This window comes from Homalodisca vitripennis, chromosome 2, assembly GCF_021130785.1.
Source record: "Homalodisca vitripennis isolate AUS2020 chromosome 2, UT_GWSS_2.1, whole genome shotgun sequence".
Classification (NCBI taxonomy): Eukaryota; Metazoa; Arthropoda; class Insecta; order Hemiptera; family Cicadellidae; genus Homalodisca; species Homalodisca vitripennis.
Genome location: NC_060208.1, coordinates 194,667,206 through 194,688,042, shown reverse-complemented (window position 1 = coordinate 194,688,042; position 20,837 = coordinate 194,667,206). Strand labels below are relative to the sequence as shown.

Here is a 20,837-nt window from a genome sequence, read left to right as displayed (position 1 = left end):
ATGAATGAAGTGACTAGTGAGACCAATAAATCATTATACTTTAGAGAATATACACTAACAGAGTATATATTTAACTGTTATTAAATCATGTTTGAACATTTAATGGATTTTTGAAAAATAATTAATTAACGAATTAAGTTGAACTGTATTTAATGCAGCTGCACGAGTGAAATTCGGTTATTACAAATCGTCCAAAAGAGACTATTGATTGGAATGCTATGTCTGGTGAAAAACCAGCGAAAGAACTCGTGTGAACATAATATCAGTGAAAGAATTCAATGGTGGATTTGATGTCCTGACAGGGACGATATGGCCAGCGTTTGTACAGACAGACCTGGGCCAATTAACTTTGAAAGCGATGGTGTGAAGCAATCTAACTGAGAGGATTTATATATTATTCATTTTTAGAGATACGTTGCAACATCGTCAATTTCATATCAAAATAAAACGGAGAGGTAAATGTTTTATTAATGTGTTAACTTGTTCGTTAAGTTACATATTATTTTGCAGGCAAGTATTATGGATTATTCAACAACGAATGTTTTTCACCTATGAGGGGAGTCGGTAAGAAATGGTAAATAATGATAAGAATAATACGTTGAGATACCCTTCGTATGGTGCTCGTAATTATAGAATATTAATAACAGTATTTAACTTTTTACAAGTTATACATATCCGGCAACTATTTACATCTTAATGTGTATATAAATAGCTTTATGATATTGTATATAAAGTCTACGAAAGACTTTTGAGGCAAATAAATAGAACCAAAAGTAGTATGACACATATTTCCAAACAATAGTTTCATGAAATAAAAGAATGTATGCGTTTTTGAGGTGAAAAATAAGGCTCACAGGAAAACATACTAGTTCAGTTATTGCTAAAAAAGTAAACTTTGTAATTTATCATTTATTCCATTCGGTACATTGTGCACCTTAAACGAAAGTAAAAAATTATGGTTGCCTGTAAAGTCGGTTTTACGGGCGAAGATTTTACGTGACAACGTCTTTTTCTCGGTAGAATATTTATTGATATGAATATTATTAAATTGCACAATAGGAACAAGGAATTGAATGAAAATAAGAATTGCACAAATTTTAACTATAGAAATATATTTTGTTTACTAAAACATTGTACATAATTTGAAATTAATTAAAATTTGTTATTGTAAATGGTAAAGTTGAATAAAACATTTACTAAAATTGGAATTTGAAATTCTTGCTAAACACAGTTAAATTCTAACTCCGCGCGTGGTGATTGGTCGGTTTAGTTCGTTTGTTAGGTCGCACTGTTATGACAGGTTAGAGGTTATAATTTGTTATTTTAAATGTTTGACTAGCAATACGCGCTGTTTCTTCTCAATCGACTGAATTACGATTGATTGCAGAGTGATTTAAACTAATAATTTACTTAACACTATCAACATTTGTCAATAGTATGACATAACCTATAAACTCAGTTTGTCAACTTTTGTGTCAATCTAACAATTAATCAATCAATCATAGTTTACGATAATGAAGTATCAGTGTACAATTATTTACCTTTATTGTTATAGTTGTTGTAAATGACGAATCTAAGCACTCCACATTTTCACGAATAAACATAGTTATCTGCTTTATCCCGTGCGGCGGACCCACAGTTATCTGCTTTATCCCGTGCGGATCCCGTGCGGCGGACCCACTGGACGGGCATCGTAACGTTACCGGGCGTTACACTTTTTCATGAGTGACTCCGAGCCGCAACCTAATTTAAGACATTGTCACGTCAAAAGAAGTCTTATTACTTTTAAAAAGAAACGCACTTTATTAATATATTGTAAAAATAAACAAACATCTAAATTGGATGATGCAGATCAATAAATAAACTTAGATCGTTGAATTTTGTTCCTTAATATTTACGATAGTTATGTCTGTTATTGAAACAGAGTAATATGAATTATGAATTTTTATTTAATCGTTAGCAAATAAAAAAAATAGAAGTATTGTGCACTATGTATTGGAATATTTAAATTACTTGGGGTTCAAATAATTAACACATTCATAAAAATAAATGATAGCTGAACGAGAGAATTACAGGTACATATTATTTAGAGAGTCCTGTAGATATTTAATGAGCGGCTGGGCACACTGGTGTAAATAAGTACCGTCCCGAAGACGTTGTGTATAATCTGAAATTCCACCTTATAAGAGGTAAAAAATGTAGAATTTTCGGCATGCAAAATTGGCAACTGATGGTAGTATTGGTTTATTGTCAACTTGTATATGTCTTATAGATTTGTTATACCTGTGATAGCATGATGGTCGAGTACTTAACATCACCGACAACATACCTCCGCCTCTCTGGCCGAGGTCTTCGCACGAGTGAAAGGTCTGATGTCATCAGAAAGTTATGAAGCAGACCAACGGCGTGTGGTCCCGTAGAGATGAACCCTTGTGGAACAAAGCGCTGAAGCAGTTGAGGTTTCGAGGTCGATAGACTGCAGGATGTAATATACGCCATGTAGATGTGAGGACTGTGAGGACTGGTATTGAATTAATGCGCCATTAGAGACTCGCTGCAGTTTAGTTAGATAAGTTTTACATTGCAAACTTTATCATTTTTGTGAATTAGATACGTATCGTAATGCTATATTTGAGCAATTATGTAAGAGTACACTATAGGTTTTCGTCGTATTGTTTTGATGACTAGTAAATTGTTCTTGGGACATGTCTGCACACAGAGTATAGATATTTATACAGATGATAAATTCTGATACGAAATATTCCACAAAGAAACAGAGAAACGTTTATAACTATTATTTAAATCTATAACGAAAGGCTAATGTATAATTTTCTGTTTTTTTTTTTTTTTTATGAGATGTATCATGGTTGAATTGTTATTTAAAAGTTGCTGTGAAATCTTTTAACTGATTGTTTTCTAATCAAGCATTCTTAGAGATATTATTGTAATATTACTTAATATTTTGTTTTTTATAAGATGTGTAATTGATAATATTAATGTAAGATAGTCATATAACTTTTAAAATAGACAAGGGAGAAGTTCAGTAAATCACGAGTTGTGTAGCAGCTTTCGCTGAGTATCCATTAAACTTTGTAATCTATACATAACTCTTTAAATCCTACATATGTCCTGTAGATGGATAGAAAGACAGAAAACATAACAAAATACTAAACCCCCTCCGACAGTTACTAGTTTATTAAAACTCTTATAAATAATATTTTATTCCTTGTCTTTGACTTGTTATATTAACTTCTTTAACCTAATACATCACCAATTTTGATAAAAATAAACAACTAATACGTGTCAAATGAAATATGGTTTAACCTAGTCTGCACAATAAAACTATAATTTTGCCGTTTAGTTAAATATATGAACACGATTAGTATTAAACGACAATTACTTACTGTAAATAGCTTGATTAAAATGATGTAAAATATTTTAAAGTAATATAAAAGCTAATTAACTGATTTTGATGAACTTTTATATGCACATTTGGTAGGTTTGAGAATAGATTCTATTTTTTGATTCTATATCAATTTTTAATATCCCTAAGTAATAAGGGTAGTCCACTAATTAGATTTTTAACATAACAGTTTTTAAAGCACCTCCATATTGTAAACGGCAATTATGACACATTTATGTTTATTAAATAGCAAAACAATAGTTGGAGGGCTACGTTAAAATGTATATTTGTCTTAAAAATACATTTTTATGCTTGAACTTAAAGCATAATATTAAACCACTTTATTTATAATAGAGTGCATGCACGTGTAGCATGTTTCTTTTTATAACTTCGTTTTCGTTCACAGTACACCTCAGCCTACAAAAATATTCTAATCTTCCATTAATTGAGTTATTGTTAGTTTGCAAAATTAGGTTTATTTTATTCAAAACTTAAAATATTCAGCCGATTTGGCTGAAATTTTACATGTGCATTGTTAGGGTCCCTACAATGAATATATTATGCATATTCTTATGCTTTAATCATAAGGCGAAAAATTTCCTCCTTGGTCTGTAAAAATGGTCTGTATTATTGAAAAGAGCATTTTCAAATGTAAACAACTTTTCTGTTTATTATTTTCCATTTGTTTATATTTATAGTGAGTACAAATATTTTTAAGGCAGTTTTAAATTTCAGCCATTAGTTAAGTACTCATCTATTTTACAAAATGTCCCAAAACACAAGATGGTCAAAATTTAACAACGAAGACTCCTTTTGAAGTAGCCGGCAAAGAATTATGCTATATGAAAGTTTGCTGGACTGTGCTTTTGAACTAATTTACTAATTCCAGCTCTAAATGTTCTAAAATATTAATATAGTTTTCAGTTAATATGCGTAGTATCATTGTCAACGTACCTTTAGCTGTATATTTTAATGAAATATTAGGTATTAGATGTAAAAGACAGTGTTGCTATTTAACAAAATATATTATCATAGCTATAAATAAATTTTTGACTTATTTTCTTGATCGTGGCAACAAGACATACTCAAAATAATTGTTGGATAATTCCCTTAACCCAGTAGTGGTCATATCCGTGCAGAGCCGACTACATTGCGCGCAAAGCAATGGGTAACCGCTAGCAGTCCAGATATAAGAGATAATGTAGTCTGATCTTTACTTTACATTGCTTTATGGAAAGTAATCTTACGTTAAACACAAAAATGTGTTATTTCTTTGCACCAATTCTTGTGTTTTACGTAAAATATCTCTGAAAGTATTGCATTTACAGCTCTGGGACGAATTTTAATAAATTTGTCAGATATAAAAACATAAAAAACAATCGTATTTGTATCTTTGTAACTACCTTTACCATTTTTATACGGCCTGACTTCACCAAGGGTTCTGAAATCCGGGCGAAATCTTTCGCTAGGCGTAACTCGCTAACGAAGCGTTTCCGGGCATATGGTTATATGAACTTTTTTACTTGTTTTTAGCTATAGAATAAGCGCCCGAGAGATTGCCGTTTAGTTTTGAATCACCCTGTATATACAGTATATATTCATCAGAAAACAGGCAAAATCAGCGGTGGAACAAAACATGCTAACATCTAAGTGATTTATAAAGTCCATAAATATACACTTTTCACATGTTCCTGCTCGTGTTAAGAAAGCAAACTCAACAATGCAGTTGTGTCGGAAATATAATTCATATAATCCAGAAGTGCTCATACAGGTGCAAAACCGACGTTTGCACCGTAGGTTTGTGAACATCGCTTGTGTAGGTGTATTGCTTTTCAAACGGGCAATTATAAGTGGCATAGTCTCGAGTGGTTAAAACATCCAATTTGTTTGTGTTAGCTAAAGATGGGCTAGCATAAAATATTGTACACTCTATTGCATTAAGGGACTGATGTAATTAGTAAAATTATCAAAAGTGTCACACATGAATATAATTATTATTACGGAATATATTTAATGATAAATTATGAATGTTTAGTTTTTTTTTTTAAATTTGTATACTTATTTATTTACATTTATATTTTCAGTGCTTTATATTTTTATATTAATTTTTATGTTCCGTCTTCGTTTACATGGAGCTTCTTCCATTTATAGACCATATTCTCAGATACTTACAATAATTTATTCATTTCTTTCTCCTAAAATAATGTTTATAAAGGATTTAGTTGGAAAATCAACGTTTGCCAGTCAGCTAGTAATGCTATAATATTGAAATAGCAACGAAAATAGCCTAATAAAAACTGCTATATATTTTACACTTTACATGCAACCTCCAAGAAGCCTTATACGTAAGCCACGTGGCGTAGGCATACATTGCATGTAACTTGATAAATAATAAATCGTGTTATAGTCGTTACTACCAATCTGATTATCATATAAAGTGTTACATTTAGTTTTTGTGGTTCTTGAATTGATATTTACTTTATTATAATAGAGCACTGACTATTCAACCTGACAAGTTGGATTTTTTTTCTAAAGAATTACTAAACATTATTGGCGAATTACAACAGAGTAAGCAGCATTTATTGTAAGTTGGTTTATACTATTAGGCTGCATATAGCATGTGAATATGATCTGACTACCAACAACTTTTCAGTAATATCGTCATCCAAGATAAATTTGTACCGAACCTAGTAACCCCATAGAGGACTAGTAATCCATCATATGGCTGTTGGGTGTATCATTCAAGACTATACTTCCCGACGAAACCGTGCAATAAACATAACATATGATCGGGAATTAAAATTAAAAGTATTGATTCCAATAGAACAAATGCTTACAAAATATAATATTTCAAGAAAATACGCTAATACATAATTTTTTTAACTTATCACATAAAATATGATGGGATGATAGCGTGCCATCATAAAAACTCTACTTCCATTTAGATCAGATAAACTTTTGATATGTTAAAATAATTTATAGATAATGTTTCGTCAAAAACAAGTGGTTGATTGCAAGGTCAGTATTAAAAATGTATCAACATTATTCCTACTCTATATTTGGAGAGTACGGTGGTAACTAATGTAGCATTACATCATAAACAACTGCAAACGTCCTCATAAAAAATCCACCCATTGACCAAACTAATCCCTAGAGGTCCGGGTCGCGCAGGCGCCCGGGGGGTGGCACCTCCACGACGCCAGTAGGCTCTGAGCTGCCACCCCGGCCGCGTCGCGACGACTCGCTTTGCTACATCTGCTGTTGTGTGCGTGCGTGCGTACGTGCGTGCGTGCGTTGGTAGCGCGCCTCGTGGTCGAGGTGCAGAGTGAGGATATCCCAGTAGAAGTGACCAGTGTGGCGAGACAGTAGATGTGACAGTTGCTGTGTTAGTGACCGTGAGTGTTCAAGTCAGCGATGTGAAGATGTGTGTTCGGATGGCCTGGGGGTCGGGCGTCGCCCTACTAGTCGCTCTACTTACTGCTGCGGATCAAGGTAATACGTCATTCACATTCACGTACTCACGCCGCGACCGAACCGCTCACGCGCACACTTCTCTTCCTCAGTTTGCGGATTCAATTTGTCATTCCTTTGAGGAGCGGTTTTATTGCCTCCGTGATTTGAATAACGCCTTATGTGGAATATATCACCTCGCGAACTTGAAGCTGCATCAGGGTTTCACTTTCTTTACACATTTTAGCTTCGTTTCTTCAGATTTTATACACACATTTTAGAAAAATGTTTCAGGTCTTGTTTGTGACCCGATGTAACAGTGTAGTCTTAAAAAAAGAAATCGTTAGTACTTATTTTGGAACCAATCAATAAATTTTTTTCAGTGAGCAACACAATATTATGTGTCAAAACAATGTTTTCACAATAAATAGTCAAAAGAAACATTCAAGTAGTACACGAAACTACTTACCTATTGGTCCATTTTAAAATATCATTTTGACGAAATTTAAACATTTATATTATGACAATTCTGTTCATGTGAGTAAGAACTATTACTATTGCACTATTACAATGCAAACCAGTTTTTGATATTATTTGGTTTGCAAAGTATTATACAACTTGAATATCATTACGTCACCTTTTCAGTGGAATACTACACATAAACGTCATATTTCAGTAAAACGATAATAAACTATTTTGAAATCGTATTTTTTTAAACATTATATCTATTATACGAGTTAAAAAAGGGGTTATTTTATATTGTTGTGTACTTAGAATCACATTTTATAGTTTTCTTTCACTATCAGTACAGTATACGTGGGTTACATTTATTTATTACTTTAACTGTGGGTTATGAAGCCAAGGGAAATATGTAATGTAATTGTTTTCTAATACCGGTTTTCTGCATGGTTTGCTAATGTGTGACAGTTACTCCTCTGGAAAAATAATATAGTTAGAGTACCCTACTTCTTATACCTAAATAATAATGTAACCTATGTATAACTCGACAATAGTGGATTAAAACAGTATAATGTGAATGCATGACCCAGAATACCGTAAGGAGTTGCATTATTTAACATTACATTATTTAAGACTGTATTATCAATACGGTCTTCAAGTTTACAAATATAATACAAAATGGTGCAATTCCATTTAATATTATCTCATGGATATGCAGTTATTAACAAAAAATAAATACGTTATATATCAATTACTAAATGCTTGTAAATTTCGTTCATAAGCCTTGGAATTTTAACTTTTTACGAAAATAATACACTATATAATTCAGATAAAGATTTTTTTTAATGTATCACTTTGTTTGATCTTAAAAATAATGAATTACAATGTTTTTTTTTGTAAATTTACATTACAATATATTACTTATTCTGTAGAGTTGCATCATATTTGTTGTATTTTGAGCACAATACATTAACTTATTTTGTTTATGAGCATATTATAGCATCGTATATATTCTACATATATTTTCGCTTATAGTAATAAACAATACATTTGAGCTAAAATTACATATTTAATTAATTAAACTTTTTCCTATATTTGCGAGACTAACATGTTCTACAAATTGTAACGAATTACGTTATTTTAAAGCTAATCGACAGACGGAATATTATCATATCACACCGGTATATAATGTCCTATGTTGAATATCCGAGTTTCGTTTTAAACTAAATAACCTGGCTCACTTAATCTAAACTAGTCATGATATAGATTTGTTTTGCTTCAATTATTATACACGCAGTCTTATCCCTCCGTGTGACATGGTTCTAAATAGTCTGTGGTAATATACTACCATCACTCAATGAGTGTTCTAATGAACAATAATCTTTCAATGAGTGTACCTTGATAAATTGGAGCACTATCAGTTCAATCTTATTATTGAAAAATATTTTAACCATAGAGATGAAATTGACAAACAATGGAAATTTTTCCTAGCTAATAAAGTAACAGTACTTAGGTAGATCTGTCACTAAAAACATTATATTAAACTTTTTTCAACCTTTGCAATCAAGTAGGCTTTACATATTGCAACAGCTGTAATATAAAATGTAACCTCATGGAATGAAAAACTTGAATATGCTACTAGTAATTGTTAAGTTTATTTTCAACTATAGAATGGACTGTCTTCAAAGTATAATTAATGAAAAAATATCAGATATTTAGTTGTTTAAATACTATAAAATATAATGTGAAAAGTTGTTATATTGAACTGGAAAATGTACTTAATTTCAGCCTCTAAAACTTTAATTAGAAGTGAAGATTTATTTCTGTATAAGCGCTGTTGGCAAGGCAGGGGTATGCTTCATGTTTCCTTCCAGTCAAAGACATAGCTGGTGAGGAGGTATTTACTGGATGCCATCTCGTTGCTGGCTGAGAAGTCATCTCTCTCTCTCTCTCTCTCTCTCTCTCTTTCTCTCTCTCTCTCTCTCTCTCTCTCTCTCTCTCTCTCTCTCTCTCTCTCTCTCTCTCTCTCTCTGTCTCCTCTCTGTCACTCTCTCCCTCTGATTTAAATATAACACATACTATAAAGGAAGTTTTTTGATAATGAAAAGAACGTATTAGTAGCAAATACTATGAGGGTTATGGCATTTTAAAAGATCGTTTAAAATACACATAATATAGTATAGCAATATGAAGGATGAAGAACAGTTTGTTTGGATCGTCATTGAATGTGACTAAGTTTATATTCTTAAAAGTTTTGTAAGTTTCGAACTGCATTTAAGATGCCAGTTATTTAGTTTTTCACTTGCCTGATAAATATGACCACCTGTGACATTTAATTATAATGACTGTAACAGTTTTCCTACCAGAAACGTATTTTGTTACGTAAATAGAATTGCTGATTATTGAAAGAATTACAAATATCAAAACAAAACATTTTATGAAAACAAACTGACAACTAGCGGCTGATGAATCACAGGCGATCAATCAGAAAGTCTCAATTAAATATCCAACGGGCCATTAGCTTGGTGTTAATTGGTATCCGGGAGCACGTTAATGACGTATTAACATTGGCAGAATTAGTCGTGATGTATGCAGAGACTTAAAATACTGTGTTCGAATCGATCCAGTCAATTGGATTATACCACCTGCAGCCCACAACTGTACCCCCAATTAACACGATGGGGAAGGTAACTAGTCTATAAATGTTATTATAATTCCTTTTAATGCAATTTTAGATTAAATAATAATGTATAGTGTTAAACTTGGTGGAGGAAAAAGTTTAATGGGTTACAAATAAAAAAGAACCTCCTATGTAACGTGAATTGTTATTAGAAAATTTTTAAAAACATATTACAGTTTGGAGGTGATGATTTCGTATATATATATATATATATACTTATATACATGTATATTTTGTGTTATCATCTTAATTCCATGTGTTATCATCTATGATATAGAATCAAATTACAATTTTATGTCTCAGTATAACATAATGTATACATATCGAACTGCTTTTTAGCTTTTTGAGTTTTCCATAACAGAGAATTTGCATTGTAAAATGTTCTGGAATTTTCCTAAACAAAGTATTAAAATCGTACAATAATCGGTTTACTAATATTTAAAATTTGGTATATTACCAAACCTCTTATACTATTATTGTTATGTTTATACCATAACTATGGTTAGGAATATTTATAGTTTCCTTGAGATTTGCTATCCAACCGATCTGTTCAACATTTCTTTTAACTATATCTATACATCATTCACCACTAACTGTTGGACCATGAGATTAATACTGAATATCGAAATTTTTATTACTATGAAAAATTATCTTACAACTGCTTTGTTGGTATTTGCATCTCGTTATGGATTTCTAGGTTCTTACTTTTTAAGCCTTTTCCTTTGCCACTCATTCAATGCTTTAACACACCGTATCTTGATCACAAGAGTACAGCTAGGTGTCATCACCAGTAATGATACTCCTCACCATTTATCACTTCCACTCCAAGGTATGGATCAACTCACATTTGTTTCTGTTAAGGAATAAACAGTCGAAGTATCCATCGTCTCAGAACTTTTAGATGTGTTAAATGAACGTGCAAAACCATATGAGTATTTCATTGACACATCAAGATAGTGAGAAAGTTGTCTGACTGCAAGACGTGGATCAGCTATTACCTTAAGCTATGTTTTTGCTTCCTCAATAATAATAAATAAAGGAGCCCTATATTCTCACCGTTACACCGGGTCTTATTTAACTTATATGAAGTATATAAACCAGCTTAAGCATATGGCTCATGATATAATATTCTATAGTCAATGGTTCCATTTAACCATTGTGAGCCGAACCTTTATTGAACAATTTTACTTGGGTAAAATAAACTTACCGTGCTATATTCATAAGCAAGTACTATTAAAGTAAAATACAGTCATTTATAATGTACTGACTGAGATATAATTTTTTATTAGCTGGTAGTAAATCATAGACTTTAAAGGCTGCATAAAAACCTGTCGGCTTATCAAGTATATCAATACATTGGAAATTCCAGACCAAGTAACACGTATTGTATTAACGTATTTTCGATGTGCTAAATTGAATACTTAAATATTATAAGTTTTTAATTAATCAGTAAATAGTAAAAGTTTGTGTAAAACATGAAGTATTTTTAAAGAGTAGCATTGTTTTGAAATATTATACATTTTTTTATTTCTGCAGTTAAAAATAAAATGATCAAGACTTATAAATATTTATGGAGAAATAAGTTTGTAAAAGGTAAATAAAGTGAAATAGCAAAGGCACTGTGATGTCAGAGTTACGTCATAACTGTGCAAGTTCTTGTCTGGATGATAAATTACCGACTACCTCGGTCCGTGCATCACCGCAATTTCATAGGTGATGGGATGCGAGCTGTGAAATTCCACACGCACTTGTATCACACACTCAGCTGTGGTAATGATCATAATCAACGCCTTCGTAAAGACTGCTTCGGATATTTCAACCCATTACCTTAAAGATCGTATTTTTTTAATATAGAATGAGGTTTTATTATTTAATAATATTGCTTCATATGATTGGAAAAATTCATAAAAAAACGTAAATCAATTTGAGAAATAGTTATTTGAAATTTTCGTATCATTTGGGAATTTCTTTTTTAATTTTGTTGCTTCTAAAACTTAATCTTTATGTCATGAGACATTCGGAATTACTCTCATATCCAGTACTTTAAAATAAGTTTTGAATGCTATTGAAGAACAAGAAAGAATAATGCAATTCTTAATTGTTTCTCTTCCAAGAAGAATTGCTGAAGAAACTCTGTGGATCCTTCCAGAGTATTAAGGGTGAATAATACTGGGGGTAGTGGCCGTGTCCTGTCTAAATTCCATGTTACGCTGACTATGAGGAAGGAAAGCGGCTATTAAACTTAAATCTTTTGTATTTTGAACTGAACTCCAGTTCACTTTCCTTTTATTTCAGCGTTTGGAGCTATTTTATTGGATCTATTCTGACGAACTTCACTCTAGGTTCCAGGAGTCAAGTATGGGACCTCACCATATACGAGACGCTGTAATACAAGGAAGGCGAACTCGAGCAAATGAAATGTAATTATCTTGGAAGAAAGAAAGGCTAGTTCCATTCTAGCCAACATGGCCAGGAAACGGTAATCAATTTTGTTTAGGCTTTCAGGATCCTTTTATTTTAAGAGTGCACCATCTAAACCAACAGTCCTCCTCTGAATTAAACTAAATTTATCGATCAATTCTTTTACACACATATCTCGATATTTATGGTTAGAGATGTGCCGTAATAGGTCATTCATGGAGTTGCCCTTATGAAAGAGATACAACGGGGTTTGTTTAAACCAGTGTAGGGTTATCTGGACAATATAAACCAGCAAAAAGTAAACCTTTCCGGAAGTAAAGCAGAACCGGAAGGGTACCAGTTGAAGAAGGAGCATTTAATCCATTGTCATGTATGGAAATTGGCACGAGTAGTGAGGATCAAGTTGCATCCTTAAGTGGCCGTAATTATCAAAATATTGTTGATAAAGGCCTAGTAGCTTTCAAAAGTATTTGCCTGTCTAATTAAGGGAAACCGAAACATTGAAAAATTGTTTATGCATGTTAAATTCTTTTTAGAGGACCACAGAAAAATATATAACTACGAAATAGTACAATTCATGTATGCACAATATTCCGGTCATCTTAAAATCCACAAACTGTATGTACTGTAAAGAATAGAAAGAATATGTGCGGTTTGTTCTTTAATCAATGTGAGTGTCAATTTGACACTACTCGTATATCATGTGCCTAATAAATACTGGGTCACTGTTTACGTTTCACTTTCAATAACATTTATCTCAGTGGCCTTTAGAAAAAAGGTAAATAGTTTATAGAGATTGGTTTCATTTCAAAATGATTAAAGTATCCAGGCGATGCTAGGACAGTTTTGCTCTAGAATTGGGTTTCCATTAAATTTGTTTTGTGATTCATGTAGAATCGAATATGGAGCAATGTGAGTACAGGGACAAAACTTAAATGAAGTTCCTTCTAGTAGTCAGACTGCTGCAATTATAGGTTACATTTTGCTGTCCATAACACAATTCAAGATATTGCCCCTTTCTGAAAATTCAATGATAGTTCCGAAAATGGCAGAAATGGTGGATTACAAAACACAGTTTTCTTTATATTACGACTTAACTCAAATATTCTAATGAAAGCTTTACTAACTACTTTGGTTCTTTGTAGATAACATGTTAGGATTATATTGATTGTACGTTTTAAGGCCAGGATAGTTGACATCATACGTTGAAGTTTCTTCCAAAGATAGTGCAATTAAAGAAAGAACAGACATAACCTGTTACCTTTATTCTAACGATGTCCTATTTAACAGATATATGCTAAGCAGAGATTTTTATGTATTCAACTACCAAGAAAGACTTAAATAATAATAGGAAAATTCTTTACACTTGATACGACAACTACGCAAATAATTTCGTATTTAGTTAAAGTTATAACTAGTAGTGGAAATCAAATATAGAGATGTATGAAGTCGAATTTGTGTAAACTGAGTTTCTCCGGAGAGTTAACGATTTATCGTAGTTATAAAACATAGAAATAAACATGATTTTCGGTCTTTTAAAGAGTTACTCTCCGTTGATTGGGGTATCAAATATTGTAGCGGGAGGCTTATTTTTGAAACCATCACATCGTTTCCATGTTAATATCAAGGTGAAGTTTGCATTGAATATTGCATTTATATCAATCGAATTATAATAGATGCTTAAGTTGTTCTTGAAATGTCTCACGGACAGTGATACAGACAGACATAAGAGACTTTTTACTAAAGACTAATGACTTTTATGATGCCATAAGGCATATTTTAACCACATGTAGATTGTAAAAGTGGTGATTATTTGTAATTGTCATGAACTCATTTAAGGTGGACAAAGGATATTCGTGTGTAAATATTTATAGTGGTTCATTTCTTGAAGGGCCAGGTACGTTTTCTGGAAAAGGAAGAAAAGACAAGTGCAGAAGTTTCCTTAAGTATAGTATAATTTATTAGTGCAATATTGAAATTTCACTTCGTCCATTTATTATTTTGATTATAGTTTACTTTAGGATACCACAACATTTTTCTGGAAGTTTATAGTATGCCATACTGCTTAAAATAATTATAAGTTTTACCGAGGATTTTAAATGACGATAATTATACGTCTAAGTAATATAATTATAGCAAAGTTCCCACTTAAATGTACATGTTAAGAAATAAGTGTTGAATTCCTCTTCAAAATAACTGTTTTTAAATTTTCAGAAAATATGGTAAAACATTCATATAAGCCATTGAAAGGGTTCTATCATGGTAAATCAAGCTAAGTCGATCCGAATTTGACGCAGCCGTAACCAATTATCCATGTTACGGTACCTGCAGCTTGTACTAGTTTCTATGCATTATTACGTTAACGGAATTCTTAACAGCCTGACGATTATTAAAGTTATAGCATAAAAAGTCTCCATATAAAGTAGTTAGTTAGTAGTGATTAGAGATCAGCAATGTTGTAAAATATGTTGTTTATTAGTAAAAAATTATTATCAATACAAATAAATAATAATATAAAGTACATAACATATTTTTTACAATTTATAAAATAAGATATTTCTTTACCAATTTAACGTCGACATTCCAGAGGCCTTAACGAGAGTTTTCTTTATTCAAGGTGCGGAGGACCTTGTGTGAGCATGTGGTTATACAATTATCCACATTCAGTTTATGTTCTTTATTGTGCAGTAATGATTATTAATCAGAACTATTTTACTATATAAATATTAATTCTGAACTGCTTTTAAAATATAAATAACCCTAAGTATTGAAAGGTGCGTTATGGAAAAAATTTAAATTTTTATTACAAAAATATATAAATGTCACTAACAGAATGTTTTTACAATCAAATGCAATTCCACAACACTAACCCCTTAAAAGCATTCTACACTGGCGATTACAATAATTTATAAGATGGTTTCAATCTGATGTCACTTAAAGCATGATTATCTATTTAATTTACTCGACATTCCCCCTGGCTACATAAGAAGGATAATATATTAAATGTAATACAATCGTACTCCCGGCAACCCAGTATTGCACCAAGTAATCGTACAAAGTATGGAAACAACATTGTTATTATTTCGCTCTTGAAGTAGAGCCAGGTTCAATGAATAGCTATCTCATTGTTTGGCAATGTTTGTGGAGTGTTTATTGTTCATAGGTGATCGCCGTTTTAACACTGCCAGTATCTCAATAATTCAGAGCCACTTAAATCTTTCTGTATCGCAATACAGACTGATTAAAAGCCATTATTAATAGCAAGACTTATGTTCTATCGATATTTAAAGATTTATAATGGCAATGTGTCATATTATGTTGGATAAGCATGCACATAATTTTACGTTGCTTTCCTCTTTCAGTGCGAACAGCTTTTGAGAGGTAGGTTTTAAGTTAAGCTGGTACAATCGGTTTTGTATTTGATAAATATTGTCTATGTTAAATGCATAGCCCTTTAACACATCTTTAAGGAAATAATTTTTGACAAACCCATTTATAATTATAGGCATTTAAAATAAGCAATTTAGGCTATTTTCTAATAAGGTAAATATAAAAACTCCTGAACATGAATGTCAATTTCTTCAGTAGGTGCATGAGTTATAGGTTCAGTGTTATTAACATGTTTTGTTTTTTTTATATTAGTTTTGATTTGAACAAAAAATTTAAATAACATGCCATATTATGTGAATAAATTGATAACAAATATAAAGTTTATATAATTTAGGAATAAATAAAAACTTATATTTGTGGAGCTGTAGCTCATGAAAATAATCTAAAAACTTAACAAAATGTAGTAAATTGTTTTTAAGTTAGACCTAATGACAACATTTCCTATTTTAAGTTGAAGTTGGGAATAATAATCCACAGGTTACTATCATGTAAATCGCTCTATGTGAAATAGTTACCAAAAATATTGACAAGGAATAAAAACCCCTAAATGGTTATAAAGCACCTTCCTCAGATGGCGCTCGATCTGATAACATCAAGCCGCTTAATCTGGCTGCACAGTGCCGGCTCTAAGTGTGGCTGACTTTACCGTCCAATAACGGCAAAGTGATTCTATTAAATAGTGAGTTAGGTAAGTCCTTTTAATATAGTTTTTCCTTACATCGATATGTTTAACTTACCACAAACGCTATGTCACATGTCTATAAACAAATGAATTTAATTATACAGCGCTAGCAGTTGCCCCCAGCACTTCACTCAAATTTCGAGTGAATATCAGGTACCTTATATGCATATAATTCTTTATTTATTTAGACAACGTTTAAGCAGCTATTTTTAGTGCGCTGAAGACAGAGAGTCAAACAGCTTTGTACAAGTACTAATTAAATTTAAACATTTCCCTTCAACATTTCGAAATATTTTAATGAATAGCTGCAACAATTTTAGTACCAAACGAACTACTTTGAGCCAGAGAGGAGGAATACTAAATCTGTGGTAATCTTGGAGAAAGGACTTAAATAATTTGTATTTGAAGTATACCTTTTAAGGTACACATTTCTTCAAAATTAATAAATAAATTATTTGTAAAGAAATTTAAAGTGTACCAGAATTGACAGTGGTTCTAATTTTAGCGTACCAATATAAGAAGTATTTTTAGTTCAATTATATTATATTTCAAACGACGTTGGAGAATGTTTCTTCCTACCTCAATCAAAACACTATACACCGTCTAGTAAGGTTACTTAATTTGAAAAATGTCTATATTCAGCCCTTTTAATCTTTTTCCAGTCTAACATAATAGTTAAAATTTAAATTTTTACTGGTTTACATAGTTTCATCGACATAAAAAATAATGCATACGTAGGTACACAATTTTACTTTAGACGAAAAGCATCTACATTTATTCATGATACTCTACTCGTGTTCTAAAATGTTTCCAGTGCCTTAGTAGGCCAAATAATGTAAACACTATGTACATACGTAGGTATGTCAAGACTTTACTATCAGTTTATCGTCTATTTTCGTCCATTGTAATCTACTTCCGGTCTAATATATTTCCGATGCAGATAGACAAAGTTCCCCTTTCAAGAGAGCGGGAAGTACGTGAAAAGGGGAGAAACGTAACATAGTTGTAGATGTTGCTAATTCTTTCCGTCCGTATGAATGATTGGTTTGAAAGAAAAGGTTTTATATTTCCGACAGGTGTAAAGTGTTTTCAACGTTATCATTGTAGGACATAAATAATACTAAAGTTTTGTAGAGGTTGCAAATATATGTTAACGTATATGTATGGTTGATCTTCATCATTAATATATTATATGTCTGTCTTAAACCAAATACACGGTATTAGAAATCTCATCTTTCTCAAGAATCGAAAAGTTGAAAAATCATGCTATCGATGTAATACCCTTTTCAACCGCTACTGTGTTTGATATGTATCAGAATGCTTCAGTTTTTATAATTATAACAACGAGACATTAATGTTCAAAATATTAATTATGTCCGAGTTATAAGGACATTTGAGAATTAGTGATCAGTGAATAAGAGAGAGCCTTTCTCTTATAATATACAGAGATTAAGAGTATAAGAGATGTATGCTAAATAGTAGGAATAAAGATATTTTTATTGCAATTAACATTGGCTGTTGAAAGATGATGATACTTTTTATAAATTAAAAAAGAACCTATTTTTATATGTACAAAATGTATTAAGTTGTTATGGAAAACGTTATATGTAATGAAGGAAAAATTGATTAAAAACTTATATTTAGTTATAACTATTACATAGTTTAAAAGGCCAAACACATAATACATGATTACCTTAATGCACAGTTTTAGTAAAGGACACTCAGTAAAAAAATTCCCAAGAACTGTATCCAAAGAAACGAAAAAAGGTATTTTAATTAATGATACTTATGTCAAAAAGACAGGTTTAAAGTTGAGGTTAATCGTAGAGGAAGAGTGTTGGGGAGGGAAATTGAAAACCCTTTTAAGGGTGTCAATTGCCGTGTTGCCGCGTTTTCATCTCGTCCTATTCGACCCCGAGGCTCTATTTCTGGAAATCCAGTAAAACTTTTCCCAGTACAGAAGAACTTTGTTATATAAAAGTAGTTTAATCCTAAACTTTTATTTTTCTCAAGTATATTTTGCTGTTATTTCTCTTTTGTCTATAGGATACTCTAGAGAGAAATGTGTAAGTTGCAAAATGTAATGAAGAAATGTTTTATACGTAAGAACTTTGTGTATTAGTATTGACGTTTAGTTTTCTTCTATCTGAATTGAAGCAAAATATTTACATTTCAGTTTCAACTTTCAACATTAAAGCAATAATTTATGGTTATATTTAATGGTATATGTATGGTGCACTATCAAACAATTTTCTCACAGAAATATATAACAGTCAAAGTATTCACTCGCTCAATCTCTGGCTCATCATTAATTGTTACTTCCAAATATTTCAGTAAGTTTAAATTTAGCACACGTATGATCCACCATTGAAATAGAAAAACTAATGCTTTTTCATAAAGATCGGATGTCAATAATCTTTGGAATAAAAAAATCCCCTGAAAGAACTATATATTGTATTTCATTTTATCGGTGTACTTTAAAGAAGACTTTTTACACACGTTTCTTATGTTTTCTAAAACGAGATTTTTCATTAATGTGAACCCACAGGAGCTAATCAGGTCACTACCTCCTGATGAACTATGATATTTTTTATCAAATTTCCGCTGCCCCAGAAAAGTGGCACATATATTAAAAATATTACACTAGTACCGGAAATCCTTTTTACCAATATGATCTGCCACAAGATAAAGGTTGCCGTTCTAAAATTTATGTTCCTTTGGAATAAGAGGAAAGGGAGGGGTGAATTTCTTATCCTAAAAATAAATGCAACAATTATTTTAATAATTATGATTAATATTGTACACCGATAAATCTATCTGTTTGGAATATACCTAGGCGTATCACGACTTAATTTACACCCTATAAATTACCCTTTCATGCGCAAAAGCCAACGGATTTCTTAGAAATGGGCACTGAAGTACCATGTTTCTTAATTCTGTCTATTAACAATTCAACACTACTAAATGTTCCATCAAATTATATCTTAAGTACTTTTACTAAGCCCCTTTTGGTTTATGATGATAATGAGTTAAATATTACTGAAGCTGTGAGAGCTTATTATTAAAATATCATGGAATGTGGGAGATAAACTTACATATTGAATTGCTAAACATAAAAACTATTTCACTCTCTTACTCCAGGACCTAAAAAATTATATTTACAGTTAAAGCAAAATTATTGTGTTTTTTGTCACTTTACAGATATCATTGAATGTTAAGGATAAGCTACACTTTGGAGCTTTCTGGACGTGTTAACTATCGTTAGATTTTTATGATGACATCGATATGCTTTGTTTATTTCTCTTGTTTATTTTTCTTTATGCTTTACCTATCAGATATTTGAGGAAGAAGGAAGACTTCAATTCATAAAGTTCACACTTTCAATAAAATGCAACAATGTAAAAATATCCGTAACCTGATACTAAAGTCGTTATATATTATTTTTCATTGTTGGAAAGCATCTTCAGTCATTAATCATTGAACATACAGTTTTTATAGCTTAGTTTTACGTTTTTAGATTATGTTTAAATGGAAAGTGCATATAAAAAGATCTGGCGTTTTATTTTTCGTCATTAAAACCCTAGAAAGATACAGAGCTATAACATCAGCTCCCATAGTACTAGTGAAGCCTGAAAGATTGAACAAAACGTAGCCTTTCTAGCAGTCTATGACCTTGAGGGACAAGACATTCACATGAACGTAGTGTCAACTTACTGAAATTACTGGGGATATTACTAATCTTGTCTAAGTAGTCCAATTTTGAAACCATAACTTTATCTTCTAGTCAAAGACTATTTTTGTTACTTATTTCTTACTTAACGCGAAATTTGATGGTATCAGAGACAGTTTTTTTATAGATTTTTGTTCTAAAATTTAGATTTTATAAACAGAATCACAATTTTGATTCTTCGAGGCATCCGTATGAACCATAATATATGGGTAAATTGAATGAGTTTTATATTTTTAAATAAAACACAGACCAACAGATATAAGGGAAATACATATACGAAATGATTACCTGTGTTTCAGATATTCACACAATTAAAATATAACCGATATTGGAATTCTGTTGGGTTCCTGGTAAATATCTGATTATGATATGAATGATATGAATAACAATTGATAACACAATAGAATCTTTGATTATTTTTTCTTAGTATGGTGAGTCAGTGTAATAGTGTCAGACAAAAATTAAAACATTTCAGTTTTAATATATATTTCCGTGAGCCTCAATAAGAGAGAGAGAGATGCAATGGATATTAGCGCACCTATGTTGCATATCCTTTCCATTCACATCATACTTCTTTATATCAATATACGCATTGAGAATTTACTACTACATTTAGACTGCC

The 20,837-nt window shown here is 31.4% G+C and overlaps 1 protein-coding gene across 1 annotated transcript in view; it reads left to right on the top strand.

The window, feature by feature from the left end:
• Positions 1-6,620: 6,620 nt before the first annotated feature.
• LOC124353387 (zwei Ig domain protein zig-8-like) overlaps positions 6,621-20,837 on the top strand; it is a 73,980-nt gene continuing 59,763 nt past the window's right edge. Inside the window, exon 1 of the mRNA XM_046803230.1 lies at positions 6,621-6,895. Within this exon, the coding sequence (XP_046659186.1) occupies positions 6,826-6,895 (70 nt within the window). The 5' untranslated portion in view covers positions 6,621-6,825. The remainder of the gene's footprint in view (positions 6,896-20,837) is intronic.